This window comes from Elgaria multicarinata, chromosome 16 (assembly GCF_023053635.1).
Source record: "Elgaria multicarinata webbii isolate HBS135686 ecotype San Diego chromosome 16, rElgMul1.1.pri, whole genome shotgun sequence".
NCBI classification, from domain to species: domain Eukaryota; kingdom Metazoa; phylum Chordata; class Lepidosauria; order Squamata; family Anguidae; genus Elgaria; species Elgaria multicarinata.
In genome coordinates, this window is record NC_086186.1 from 7,520,202 (window position 1) to 7,534,943 (window position 14,742).

At 46.0% G+C, this 14,742-nt stretch overlaps 1 protein-coding gene across 1 annotated transcript in view; it reads left to right on the plus strand.

The window, feature by feature from the left end:
• USP3 (ubiquitin specific peptidase 3) overlaps positions 1 to 12,714 on the plus strand; it is a 38,377-nt gene extending 25,663 nt beyond the window's left edge. The window contains exons 8-15 of the mRNA XM_063142695.1: positions 1,429 to 1,542; positions 5,927 to 6,073; positions 7,607 to 7,713; positions 7,814 to 7,894; positions 8,019 to 8,137; positions 8,901 to 9,014; positions 9,121 to 9,188; positions 10,578 to 12,714. Coding sequence (XP_062998765.1) covers positions 1,429 to 1,542; positions 5,927 to 6,073; positions 7,607 to 7,713; positions 7,814 to 7,894; positions 8,019 to 8,137; positions 8,901 to 9,014; positions 9,121 to 9,188; positions 10,578 to 10,743 — 916 coding nt within the window. The 3' untranslated portion in view covers positions 10,744 to 12,714. The remainder of the gene's footprint in view (positions 1 to 1,428; positions 1,543 to 5,926; positions 6,074 to 7,606; positions 7,714 to 7,813; positions 7,895 to 8,018; positions 8,138 to 8,900; positions 9,015 to 9,120; positions 9,189 to 10,577) is intronic.
• The last annotated feature ends 2,028 nt before the right edge of the window (positions 12,715 to 14,742 follow it).

The following is a 14,742-nucleotide window of genomic DNA, read 5'->3' on the forward strand; positions in this document are numbered from 1 at the left end:
TGCTTTTCTTCGTAAGAATATGGGGAGAGTGAATGAGATCAGAGCATGTTAGTGTGCCTGGACCTAAGAGCAGGATATACATCTATGTAGCTGATGAGGCCGAAAAGAATAGCAAATTAATTTATTGCTCAAAACAGCTTCTCAAGATTTAAGAGGCTAACATGGTTACTGTTTAACCTTTAATCCAACACTGCTCATTAAATACGCAACATTACCATCCATTGCCCCTCAAGCCACAAGTGAACAATTAGAGCATAAAAACAGCACTCAAGACAAGGCAACTTTATTATACTATAATATTTGCATATGATACACGGATGTCGGGCATACGTTCAGAGGCTGCATTCGAATGTCATGTTAAGCCAGGAATCCTGACTTAATAAACTGCACTATGAATAAGCAGCTTGCTGTTTCATGCAGCCTGTTCGCTTCTGCTCCATCCTTCCCTTTGCACGTGCATATAAACCTTTGAGCTACGTCTGAACCCAGGGTTATGGCTAAGTATTTAATCACTGTTCTTTTCCATCTAACACAAGGAGATTTAGCAGGAAAATATTTCCTGGCATGGAAATAAGTGGATGGAGAAAGTTTCACTTGCTAGATTTCTAGACCGCAAAAGCTTGTACCATAATAAATTGATTGCCCTTTATAGTGCCACAAGACTCCTTGATTTCAGTGAGTCATGCTCTCCAGTAAGTGTGCATAGGACCATAACATCATCCGCACAGTCACCTGCACAAAGCAAGAAGTATATCACACAAAACAGGTGAGCCCAGCCACAAGGAATGAATAAGTTAAATACATGGGCAGGATTCAAAATCCATACAAAGCGGTCGCTGAGTAAGCAGACTCCCAGATCAGATGAATGCTTGGTAGCCAAGTCCATTCCCACTCCAGCCAACTGCATAGCCTGCCTATCTTGCTTACTTTCATTCTCCTCTATACATATATACACACTCTCTCCCCTCTCATACTGTTCATCCAGAAGTGCGTACACACACACACACACACACACACACACACAATTGTTGCTGGCTGTAGTGCCTGAACGTCTTTAATGTTAGAATTAACCATGCTGTATGCATGTCTGAAGAATTTTGACTAGATTGTTTGTGCTTGATAAAAACACCGCACTTCATGCATGAGCACTTGATTCATTTGCAGTTGCAAAGTAATACTTGTACATACGTTCTCACATTTCCTAGGAGTTGATTACGATGCGTAGGTTGATAGTGTCGTACAATTTTCACTTCACCTTCTTCAGTACTTCATCTTATACCATTCACTTGCTCTGTATTCTAAAACACCTGATATTTGTACGCCTCTAGCATGTGCACTAGGCAGATTGCTTGCAAACATAGTAGGAATATTAGTTACAGTATGCGTAGATTTTCATCCTGACAATAAACTTTCAATTTTCTTCCCCAGATCATTGGTGGAAGAGTTTCGGAAGACGCTATGTGCTCTGTGGCAAGGAAGTCAAACGGCATTCAGCCCTGAATCTTTGTTTTATGTAGTTTGGAAAATCATGCCGAACTTTAGGTAAGTCCTGGGGGTGGGGAAGAGCTTTGTGAATCAGTGACTTCCTCTGGAAGGAAGGCCTCTTTGTTGAATATGAATTCCATTTTATCTTGCTCTGAGAGCTGCTTGCTCTTCAGGATTGTGCCTGCTATTTGTCAGAGGGCTCTTACTCTTCCAGTTTACAGATGGAGCAATGATAAAAAAATAATAAGTGTCTTTTCGTTTGTTTTGTTAGGTCTAGCAGTGCTCAGACATACCAAGTTCTTATTCTGTGCAATACGAATTAAGAGCCTGACAGAACCCAAACCTCTGCTTTTAGACTGGGGCTGTGCCTAGAAATATACAGCAGGCCCAAGCATAACATACTGGGCAAAACTTCCTTGATTCTCTCGATATTGAACTAGTTTCTGTCATCGTAGTTGTAAATAAGTGCTGCAAAGTGAATAAATCTATGTGCAATAGGCATTTTGCACCCAGGCTGTCAAAAAGAATAGTTCACGCAAGTAAATCCAAGTGTCATTCCTCTCCAAGGTCTCCCTGTCCCGGCCCCTGAACCTCTTTCAAAGGAGCACTGAACCCTATTGGGATTAATTGTGCAGAAGGTAAGTTGCTCCACATTTTCAGGTAGTAAAGATGTTCTGTTAATGTGTTAAACGCCTGTAGCAGTGCTGAAAAGATGCTCTGAACACGTCCCCAGAGCCTGTGAAGTGAGAAACACCGGCAGTGAGAAAGCTGCCTGTTCTCTTCTAGTTGCCTCGTATGCATTTCCCAGGCTAATGAGAATCAAGGAAGTTTAGCACCAGTGGTTTCAAGCAATGGGCAGAAGTCCTGATCATGTTTCTCATGATACTGTCGGCCAGTTCTCCTCCTCCTGACCAGTTGTTTGAAGTCAAAGCAAGAGCTCTGCCCTCTAAGTTGCTCTAGCAGATTTTCAGCACTGTGGGTTCATTTGCTTTTAACAGAAAGGGCTGCCCTTTGCGGGTGGGAACGGACTTCTTCCAGTGGCAAGAACGTTTGCTTATCCTCTCAGGATGTGAGGCAACATGCCAACGTCTCCTTGGAGACATGCTGAACTGCCTCTCTGGCCCTGGGGGTGGCCGGCTGGAAGCTCCCAAAGCAAGTGCGACAGAAGGAGGCAGAGGGGGAACTAACAAGCCCAACGTGTGTTTTGGGCTGCGCTTGACCCTCCATGAGATGAAAGCGTCATACGAAGGGTCGGTCTCAAACAGCAAACAGTCAAGACAACCTGCTCTGCTCTAGAGCAAAAGAAGCTGCAAGGATGTGAGAATTGGATGTTGTGCTGTGTTCCAGTGTGTGACTTAGAATGAAAGGGCTGAGATGGGTGGGGAGCATGGGAACTGTATGCCAGCCGTATGGTGTCTCAGCTCTGTGCTTCAAATAGAATCCCCACCCTTCTGTCTCATGGAGACACTTGCATCAAAGATCTGGATGGGCAGAGACTTGGCATTAGCTCTGTGACAGGAAACCGGATCATTTGTTCCATTAGAATTATAGCTCATTGTTGATGAAAACAGACTTGCGTTCGTCACTGTAATCAACCCCTGACTTCTTCACTCGCAAATGGGCCATTTGTGTTTCTCAAGGTAGTTGCTCTGTCCTTTTCCCTTGCTTGCTCCATCATAGAGGATGAGACTCTCGCCATTCCATACTCTTGGAAGAGAGCAGAGCAATGAACATGTTCTTTGAGCATCCTTTGGTTCAACAATTGCATATTGCAGCGGGCCATTTGGAGGCCTCCCATTGAGATGACAGTTTAGCTCCTGATGAGCTACTCTCAGACCACCTACTTCATCGTACAGATCTGCTTGTCTTGTTTGGCGCATGCAGAGGATGGTGGGAACTGGCCCCTCTGTATCACTGCCAGCTCTGTCAGGGCTCTGTGCGCGTTACAACACCAGTGCAACTGCAGTCTTTTTAGCCACATTGAGAATGTGGTTTGGTCCTGATGACTGTACCACTTTGGATTTGCACGTAGGAGACAGCATGTTCAGTAGCATCCGTGCATCAAAATCTCCCTGCTTGTAGAGTGACATGTTGGCAAAAAGACCTCTCACCTGTCTTTTTCACAGACATGCTAGCTGTGTGTATGCAGGGAGTTTTTAATGTGGGAGCTCACTGAAATATATGGTACAGTTTCATTGAATTTGTCTTCCTGCTCCTGTGGCCTAAAACATGTGGCCTAAAATTGTCTTATGTACATTGTCTTATGTCATTCTTCTGATGACCAAGGTTTGTGTATTTGGGCACCAAATGTCTACTGACAAACCAGTATGTGTTGTTGGCTGAACAGTTTCCCAAATAATATAAAACAGGTAAGTTTTGTGACACCTTTAAGACTAACATGTTTATTAAAGCATAAGCCTTCATAGACTAGAGTCCACTTGATGCATGGAACATTATCCTCATTTGGCAGGGAGATGTACATACACACCCATGGATGTAGAGAAAAACGTAAGCAATAAAGTCAGAGCAAAATGAAATGCGAAAAGTTGAGTCATTGACAATTACGTTAAAACATAAATGTAAGTAAAATAAGTGGAATGATGAATCACAGAGTAGTGTTGATAACAGAAGTATCCTGACATTGCTAAGTTAATTAACAGCTATAGTGAGATAAAAAGCCCAGCCTGTATTTTTTGCATTTCATTTTCCCTCTGATCTCACTCTTTACATTTTTCTCTCTCTGTATCCTTAGGTCTATATTCTTGGCTGTTGAGGATAACACTTCATGCATCTGATGAAGTGGACTTTAGTTAAGCCATAACACACTAGTCTTTAAGGTGCCACAAAACTTCTTGTATTTGCTGCAACGGACCATCACTAGTGCTTCTTTGTAAAAGGAAGTGTGCTGCTATTGCTTCAGCTGTATGCTGATTCCTGCATCTGTGTCCACAGTTTGATAACTCTTACAAAACTGTTGAGTATTGTGTCTTGAGGCGAAATCAGGTGATTTTGAGAGCCCTGCCTGAAATACTGGGTTTGAGTGATCTCCCTGCCTGCCCACTTCCCAAACATGGAAGTCATCACTTGGTGCTATATGCTTCGACTAGCAGAAGTCGGGCTAATAGAAAGCAGTTGTTGAAAGAAGGCGAAGGATAGGGGTGAAATCTTTCCAAGTGGGTTAATTTGGCACAGCCTCCATTTTGTGGATAGTAATTTGAGAATCTGCTTGGAGGGTTTCTTGTTGCCTGTAGCTTGTTTCCTATTTTTCAAACACACTTGATTTAAAAAATGTTAGCATGTGCAAATCATGGTTATAGCTGGCTATTTGAAACACGTCTTTAAGAGTTGCATTATAAAAGTGTAAACGGGGTCGATGTGATGGGCTTGGACAATTGGGCTTGGATCTAGCTCAGGTAGAGTTTGCGTGGGTGGCCCTGACAAGCTTGGCTTCTGGCCTCAGCTCTCAGTCTGAATAATGAATCCCTTTATCAAGGTTACCTTGATAAGGGATCTTAAGGATTCCAAAGAACTGTGCACACTTAGCAGCACAAATCAAATACTTGCTTTACCAGGAACAAAATTATGACAGAAGTTTGGTGCTTCCCAGAGGAAGCCCTGAAATGAGCGAAACACTCATTTCTCAATCGGGACATGTTGCCCTTACATGTTCCTCTCTTTTCCAATTGCCCCAGATGCACGACCTTTGTTCCACAAGTGGTGGGCATCGCTTGCCCATGGCAATTGGCGGGGCATAAGAGAATCCGGGAGGGTGTAAGTTGCCCTGTTGGATTTTGCCCAGCAACTCCTGTGCCACGTTGTTTGGAGGCTTTAGTTCATTACAAATCCCAGAAGGCCAAGCCACATCTTTTTAGTAGTTTAAAGTGACTGTAACTTGTCAGTCTTTGTGGTGCTGCAACCTTAAACACAAGACAGACCAGTAGTGGGGTCAGTGGGGTGTGGGGAGATGCAGGGTCCCTTCTGGGGTATGGACAGCACACGTTAGCTGAGACTGCCATGGAAGGGGAGTAGAGGGCCAAAAGTTGAGTAGAGGGGGGAAGTGGGTCAGCTTGATCTCTAAAAGCCAGCTGAGGAGTCCTTCAGTAGAAGAGACCGTTAGCTGTCTAATTCAGCTGCAGAGGTGCTGTTTATAAATGCACACATACATTCATACATACATATACAAAATGTTTCTTATGCACACCGTCCTGCCCCACATTTAGAAAAATAACAGTGAGCACATTAGAGAACTGTTTGCAATACAACAGTAAATGACATACACGGAATGGGCCCCAGTAAATCAAGAGTTCTTTCCGCTCGTCCTGGTGGGTTAAGAAACTGCTTTTCGTTCAGGCAATGTACTTGTCACATAATGCTAATTCTGCACCAATGTGAGGAAGCAATCTATACCTATACATCTATTGATTGATGCCTTTACATTAAGGGGGTACCAGCAGCAAGACGCCCATGAATTCATGCGTTACCTTTTGGACCATCTGCACTTGGAACTCCAAGGAGGCTTCAACGGTGTTTCCCGCTCGGTCATCTTGCAAGAGAATTCTGGTCTCTCCGCTGGCAGTAGATGCTGCATGTAAGAAGATAGTTTTAACACCTTCTACAACTTTGTTCCGTGCTATCCTGTTACCGGACATTTTATAAGATGCATTGTCGGATCCTGTGAATTGCATCAAAAAGCTTCCTCAGACGACAGTTTCCTAGCTGTAGAACAAACAAATAAATGTAATTGTGTAGGCAGCAGGAACTGAGAAGGCCCTGGCATGAATCTGTCAAGGAAAAAAAGAAGCTTATATAGATTATCCAGCATGGTAGCAGCTGACTGCAACGACTCCTGGCAGCTTGCATGTTGTTCTCATGCTCAATGGACAGTTCACGTGCACCTCAGCTGACGCACTTTATGGGTGGCTAAAGTACTGGCGGAAGCCCGTAAGAGGGTGGGCGGGCACCCAGTAACTCTTTCCCATTCGTTTCCCCTCCATGACACTGTAAGCAATTTGCTGGGATCCAGTGTGCTAGGGTGGATCACGTTGGGTTTGCCCACATGTCCTTTTGTGAGCCAAGAGATGAGGTGGGGGATGGGCAGGGCCAGAGAGCTCTTCGGAGCCTCTTCCTTCGGAGCGTGGGGCTTTCCCACTCCGGCAGTGAGGAGGGCAGCTCTGTGAAGTGAAATGCTCTCATCTGCGGGAGAGGTTAGTGCAGCGCCTATGCCTTAGCAATCTGTCTGCCTTTTGGGGGCAAGAAGCAGGGGTCTGTGTGTGTAGAAAATGGTTAGGTTCTGTGCATGAAGACCGAGCTCTTTGGAGTGGATTTCAGTTACATTTTCAATGCACTAATCAGTATGGGGGGGAAATGACGGATAGTGTTGGTTTGTCCTGCACAAAAAAACAACCACCTCAGCCAGAGAAGTCCTGCATAGGGGGAATGAGAAGCAGCAGAAGGGAATGAAGGAAGAGGCAGCACACTGCCCAGGCAATTTCTACACACGCACCCCAACATCATAAGGTGCCTATAGTTTTCTCTTCCATTTTGAAGTGAGCCTCATTTCAAAAACATTTATTGCCTTGCAACTGGTGTTTCCTGTCCAGTTCATCTTCGGATACTTTTTATGCCATTTGGACAGAGCTGCATTTGGGGCAATACTAGTCTTTAAGCCAGGTGCATCCCCAGTTCTTTTCTGAGAAATTGAAAGGTCCCAAAGAAGTCAGGGGAAATCAAGAAGCCCGGATGGAGAGTGAAGATAAACACCCTAATGCTGCCCCCAATACTGTCCCCTTTAGTGTAGGAGTCGGGGTTCTGCGCCATGTGGGGAGCCGATATGAGTAGAAAAACGTCCCTGCTGCACAACGATGCTGGACTTGAGTACTAGTTACCAGTCCTTCATTAGTAAGCGATTTCAGTATAATGCTGCAGAAGTTAAGCTTCCATCTTGTGGGGGGTGGAGCTAGTCCACATGTCCCGCCCTTCCTCTTCTTGTGTTGAATCTACGCAAAAGTAGAATGCCTGAATTACACCAGTATAGCTAGAGGTTCAGTAATGCTCTTTAAAGGCCTTATTGAATCGCAGCTACAGAGCCGTGCTGATATTTTTCGCCTTGTGCTTTGTCTAGAAACGGCACATCTACCGTTGTCACAGCCATCTTTGGAGGCATTCTTCAGAATGAAGTCAACTGCTTGATCTGCGGGACTGAATCCAGAAAGTTTGACCCATTCCTAGGTAAAACTTATCATGTATATATCTTGCAAGGTTTCATAAGCAGCTCTTACATTTTTGACACTAGAAACTAATGTTGAATTCACCTGGTTGTTGTTTTTAGACCTTTCGCTAGATATTCCAAGCCAGTTCCGAAATAAACGTAGTAAGAACCAAGAAAATGGACCAATGTGTACGTTACGGGGTACGTTTGTCATCACTCCTTTTATCTTTGTAGTCAGCCTTTCTTTATTGTAGAATTAGAGGGGCTGAGATACCAAGCAGGGAAATGTGTTTAACCCTCACAATTGCACTCTGTTGCATCGTAGACTGCCTCCGCAGTTTTACAGACCTGGAAGAACTTGATGAAACGGAGCTCTACATGTGCCACAAGTGTAAAAAGAAGCAGAAGTCCACCAAGAAATTCTGGATTCAGAAACTACCAAAGGTGAGAGCCAGGAGTTGGAAGTTGCGAAATAGGATGTATCCGAATGAACCTGGCAGCTTACAGTAACTGTTCTCAACAATGTTTAGTTGACCTGATTCAGGGCTTAAAAACAGCTGTTTCAGATTGGTCTTAATTCTTAAAAGCCTGTGTGTGAACCTCTCCCATCTCCTAAATCCATGCTAGGAGCATGGTATCAAAGGTAGGCACAGCTGGGCACCTTCCAAGGGCCCACCACCCCGCAGGGGCCTGCTGAGAAGAGCTTCCTGGGCTTACTCTTTCTTCTCCCCTTGGAAGCTGCTGGAGCCTGGGACCCTGGCAAGCGCCCGACCGTGCCTCTTGCTCTGGCCCAGACCACAGGGCTGGTGGGAAGGGGCAACCGTACAGGCCCCTGCCTGCTTGCTCACTGGCTCTCTTCCTGTCAAGCAAACACCTGGTAGCAAAGATAAGAAAATGGCGGAGGGGGACCATTGGCACAGCACATGCCTGGTTCAGTCCCCGGCATCTCCAGATAGGGCTGGGGAAATTCCTACCTGTTGAGGATGCCTTGCCCTTTGGAGCCAGCACTGGTCTCAGTTTTAAGAGCTCTAACGGGATCATGAGGAGGCAGGGCATACATTTTAAGAAAGGCCTACTTGTCTGCAATATATTTCTGTGTTCTGACATCCAAAGGAGCTGACAGATCTGTGATTTTAAAGTGCTTATCCATCCGTTCAAGAGCTCTTGCTGTGACCTTTTGGCTTGTGTGTCCCCTTGAATGCTGCAGGTGCTATGTTTACATCTGAAACGCTTTCACTGGACAGCATATTTGAGGAACAAAGTGGACACATACGTCGAGTTTCCCCTGAGAGGCCTAGACATGAAGTGTTACTTGCTAGAGGTACAGTGACTTTCTTGCGGAAGAGCTTGTGGTGGGGCCTGGAGTTCTGGTGAATTCTCAGTTTCTCTTCTCTTTGTCTCTTCTGCTGCCCCATTCCCAATTGCAGCCTGAAAACAGCGGCCCAGAAAGTTGCCTGTATGACCTTGCAGCGGTGGTTGTGCACCATGGTTCAGGGTGAGTTTGACAAAGATCTTAATGGGGTGCTGAAGGGCTGCTTCACCTTCCAAGTTAATCATTCAAAGGTTCCTCTGCTCTAAAAACCTGGTGTTAAATGAAAACAGATTTATGGCCAATGCTGAGCTTAAGCATCTATTTCTAATTTGGAAGTGGTGACCAGAGAGAGCCTTAAATCTTTTTCTGCCTGCCTCCCCCAGGCTTAGGGCAAGGCGGATGCCTGCTGAGTGTGTCCTGGTCTGCTGGAAGACACAGAGGTGGGTCGAATGCCCTCTGGGAGACGCGGAACAGGAATTCATCGCAGGAAACCTTCATTTCTCCTGTGGCTCCCAGAAGGCATCCGGTTCAGAACTGTTCAGCAGCAGGGCAGGCTCCCAAGCAGGCCCGAAGCACGGGTTGTGCACCCTTTCCACCAAATGAAAACAGGCCCATTTTGTAACGCTTAGCAAAGGTATGGGGAGGAGCCCACGTTGCTGCCCTATAGATTTCTCCCTGGCAAGCACTTTTCCCTAGGGCTGCTGAGGCAGCCTTTCCTCTTAAGGGATGACCTTTGGATCGGGACGCAGGAATGCAGTGTCAGGGTAGACTTGCCACTGAAATGTATCGTGAGAATCTGATGCTCAGCCAGAAATCGGTTTCTCAGATGTGTTTGTATCTATCATCACGTCTCTTTGGCCGGGGCTGGTGGATGGAGGAGAAATGTTTTCTCATGAAAATAAACCGTTGAGCTTGAGGGCATACGATTCCTTCGCTTTGCTGGATATGTTGCAGAGTCACGCTCCTTTCTTGTTAGATCTGTATTTGGACACGGGCCAATTGAGGGAAGGGGGTGGGGGCAGTCTTCATGGGAAGCTAGTTGCCAACAGAAATATTTATTTATTTATTTATTTATTTATTTATTTATTTATTTATTTATTTTCTATACTGCCCAATAGCCGAAGCTTTCTGGGTGGTTCACAAAAATTAAAACCATGAAGAGCATAATAAAACACCCAACAATTTAAAAATACAAATACACGCCATGAGGCCTTTTAAACCCAGTATGGAGTGGTGACATGGAAGGAAGCCCTCGCCCATAGAAGGGAGCCCTTTGGAGGCTGTTTCCAGCATCTGGAGAGCCACACCTTCCACACCCCTGATTTCAAGGGAGGGAATAGCTGCCGCCAGGAAGCCTTTGTGTGCCCAGTATCCTGCTTCTAAAAATAGGCAGCAGCGGGTCTGCCTCCAGCTACTAAACTATACACCTTTAAAGGGGGATTGGAGAACTTCATGGAGGAGAAGGCTGTCAATGGCTACTAGTCATGATGGCTATATATTACCTCCGGCATCAGCCGTTGGTCTGATCCAGCGTAGCTCTTCCTGTGTTCTTATGCATGTTACTGTTTTCAGGGTTGGCTCTGGACATTACACCGCGTACGCGACGCACGAAGGCCGCTGGTTCCATTTCAATGACAGCACCGTAACTCTGACCGACGAGGAGACTGTGGTGAAAGCCAAGGCCTACATCCTCTTCTACGTGGACCGGCAGGCCAAGTCGGGATCTGACAAACTTTAATACCTCTCCCCGCCCTTTGCATATCAAGTCCGCCGGACAAAACATTTCCAATCCTCCACAGATACTTGATCCAAGACTCTTGATTTCATTGTGCACTTTTCTTGAAATTTTTCTTGTGGGTTCTAGTTTTACTTTGTCAGTAGTAGCATTTGATTTGTTAAAATATGGACACAAGCTAACTTTGTTGTTAGTGAAACCACAAAAAAAAAAAACCACCCACCTCGGCAGATATTGATTTGCTGCTTTAACTCAATTTTTATATATAGTTTCAAGATCTACTTTAGTTGTTTGACTTTTGTATATGAATATTCCAGTTTGCTTTCTAAAGGCACATCTACATCAGAGAAACTTGAATCCTTTCAATAAGCACGATTGTGTACTCAATTATGAAACAGACCTTTCTTAGCTGTTATGCAAGACTTCTTTCTCTTAAGATCAAGGACTTGTACCTACAGCTCGGGTCCTGAACACATTACATTTGGACAAATTTTTGGCTGCCTGTTTGAAAAAAAGAAAGAAAAAAGGGATGAAACGTGGCCTCGTTAAGTGGGCCATATAATTGCTGCTACTTTTGTCTACAGAGGCTGCTTTCTTCCAATATTCCCTTTACGTTAGTAGCTGGCTGTGTTGTTAGTGATGAAAGTTATTTCAAAAGTTCAGTTTTTCCTTTAACAGACAACCTTGCCGAAGGTTAGATCCAACATCGTGCTAGCCGAAGTCCATTAGCACAGCTGGACTTCCTCTTTCCTGCAGCCCTGTGCAGCTCTTGAAAATCTGCTCGGAAGGGTTTCCCATCCTCCCAGAGCAGATTTTGAGGGCACGTGGGGGGAGGGGGGCTGCACGGGGAATCACCCCTCCCATTTTTGATGATCCAACCCCTACGACAGCAATTAAGCTACCAGTGAATCTGAGGATATTCAGGATTTGCTAGCCTGGTGTGTAGAATCATTCCTTGAATGCCTTCCTGCTCCCTTCTGTCACGATAACTTTTGAGGTGGAATGTATGAAAATTCCATCCAAACGTCATGCAAGCAGAAATCACAGATGGCCGTAAAAGCAGAAAGGAACACCCGGTGTAGGCTTGGAAGATGAGTGCATCATCTAGGCTAGTGTTATGTGCCCCCTACCGAAGACAGACGCCTTCCCAAATGTCCTGACATGGCATGTTTTGCAACATCGTGTGTCCCAGTTCTGGATTTTTCATTGAATTTCTTCTCTTTGTGTCTCATATTTGTTTGCTGCAAATTAGGTTTACAGTTGTAGGTAGTGTGGGGCCTCTTTGGTTGGCTGACATGAGCAAAGGTCTGTACAGATGTGTGTGCTCTTGCAGCGCCAGCTGTTTTGAGGGATGAGAAGCTGGCCTCATGCTGTGCCCATGTGATTTATGCATCGTTGGTGTCCTTGTCGGTCTGCCCCTCCTCTCTCACGGTGTGTCTCTCTTTCTCTTTCACTGACTGATAGCACCCCTGTATGGAGCTATTTTAAAAGGGCAGCTATGGGGCCTCCCAGCTCTTCTCTTGCCAAGCAGGCCAGATAATTTATTTGATAGAACAAGACCGAAGTATGAGCCTCAACTTCGAATGTCGCCTTCAAATATGCATATTGCAGAAAGGTCCGTGGTAGAGGTATAAGGGATCTGTTGGGCTGTAACTGTAACCTCTATTCCACCTACGAGGCGGAGGGGAAGTGCCTGACCACGGATCTGTGCTGGTCTCCCTTCCATAGTAGCTCCCATTGGAACGGAGGACTAAGGTTCAGAAAGTGATGTAAATGTGCCTTTCTTGATCACTTCGTAACGGCCACCACCACAAGAGACATCCAGCTTCGTGAATAGCTGCCCCTGGTTCTCATTTCTCCTGCTCCTGTCCTTCACTCCTCCCCCTCCCCTCCGGTTACTGTAAGGGGATTCTTTCCCCTGTGACACAGCGTTTATTCTTTTTGGAATGTGGCACTGTAAATGCCATGCACTTACTTGTTGCTCCTGTGCTTGAAGCAGGCTGTGATGGTAGCTCAGGCACGTGGTTCTGGGACGAGGAAGCCGCTTCTCCATTTAGCTCCCACCCCACCCCACCAACACACAAACGGACAGTCTAATCAGTGAGTTGTGGCAACACACGTTATTTCTCTTCCTGGTGGAGATGTGCTGATCCACTGGATTCTACTCAGTGAGTTGTGTCAAAGTGACAGATTTGAAGCAGTCAAAGTGTGTACTGCGCCTGAAATAGTATTGAATTTTTAACCCTTTTTCTATAACCTGTATCTAAATAGAAAGGTGAGGGGGCTTCTTTCTTTCTTTCTTCCTTCCTTCCTTCCTGCCAAATAAGCTGCTAGGTTTTGCACTGCCATGCCTGTAAGAGCCGTTGGCAGAGGGCGATGCAGTTAAGCACTATAGGTGGCTCTCTGAAAAGGCACTGGCTCCCCTTTTGTTTCGAGAGACAGAACGTGCCCCTTCCAATCCATCCACCCACCCGCCTCCTGCAAGATGAAGCCTGTTTGCTGCCTGAAGCCACTACAAGCACAGCGTCACCATCCAAAAGGTGCCCTGACTACGAAACTGTTCATGGATCGGAGTTCCGCCATTCCGTGGAAAAGAGATGGTTCAAAAAAGAAGCAGTAGCAACAGGTAAGGCACCGCCCAGTTTTAAGGCACTCGTGGTGGCTGGCTGGCTGGAAACAGCAACGTGGCGGTTTCCTTTCCAGGTCTCTGTCTCCCTCACTGCCGTCATCGTTCTTTATCCTGAACACCGCCTGGTTCCGGTGTGCGTTAGAGGGCCCTGCCTGTGCCTGGGGCTGTAGTGCCATAGCTGTGATTGTTTGCTTGCCGTTAAAACGCTGTATGTAAGCCGTGCTGAGGACTGCCGAGCGCTTGTCTTTGGAGCATTTGTAGGGCGACTACGGCCACAAATCAAGTTCCCTCATAAAATATATCCCTCTGGAAAATCTGCCATTAAAGTCTTTTCTTCTCTCTGTGCTGGATGTGCTAATTCAAGGTCAGCATCCGTTCTTTCCTGGGCAGTTGGGTGGAAGAGGGACTCTTTAAACAGCCAGGTGTGGCCAGGCTGCCTGAGGCAAGGAAAAGCTGCCACCTCCGGGCAGGCAGCTGTGATGGGTGGGGTTGAGGGGTGTGTGGTTTTGTTCTTGTTTTTAGGCCAGACTCGGCCCATGTTGGCATGTGGGGGAGATTTGGCTACTGGATTCTTGCTTGTGGACTTGCGTGCGAGGCTATATTGTGTGTTTTCTGAGGGCAGCTGTCTGCGTGGGTTTCTATCTCTCCCGAGCATGGATGGCGCTTTCTTCTAGAACAGGCCCTGATGGCCAATGACTGAGTTTTCCTTTTCCACCTAGGCATATTAAGTAAAACGAGGGAGGTTCTGAGGGCGCCACCTTCCTCATTTTGTTCCCTTTTAGTAGGGAAATGTTCTCCAACGTATTGGGCTACCACTAACCCTCGGGGGCTATTGGCTGCGTATAATAGGAAGACCCCAGCTGTCCTTACAGGAGCACTGCAACGACCACAGGGATAGAACACACCGAGAGCAACATTCCCTGGGCCTTCATCTTCACATGTTGACTCTGTCTTGCAAGAGGTTTAAATGCCAGGTTCCCGTTTGCTTCGCTTGGTGTTTGCTGTAGATTAGACAGTGACTCTAAACCAGCTTCTAAGGGAGGTATGGCTTGGTCGGCGGCAGGCCCTTCAGAGCAGGCAGGCTTTGGTTGACGTGTGCAATTTCCCCAGTAATGGTGGTAGACAGATAGTGCTCTTTTTGGTTGCCCTCTTTACCTTTTGACAGTCTCATCTGATCACAGCAGATAGAAAAACATAGTATTGAGCCCTCTGTGGGCCTCTATGTGCGATGAGAGAGTTTTGGCTACTTACAATTTTAGTTCTCATTTTTGGTTAAGCAGAGCTCTTTCTGATGAAATGGGGAGAAATTGCAACAGACTTCAAAGGAACACTCAGAGAACTGGGCTTGGTCAAGCAAGTTATCTGGATCTTCA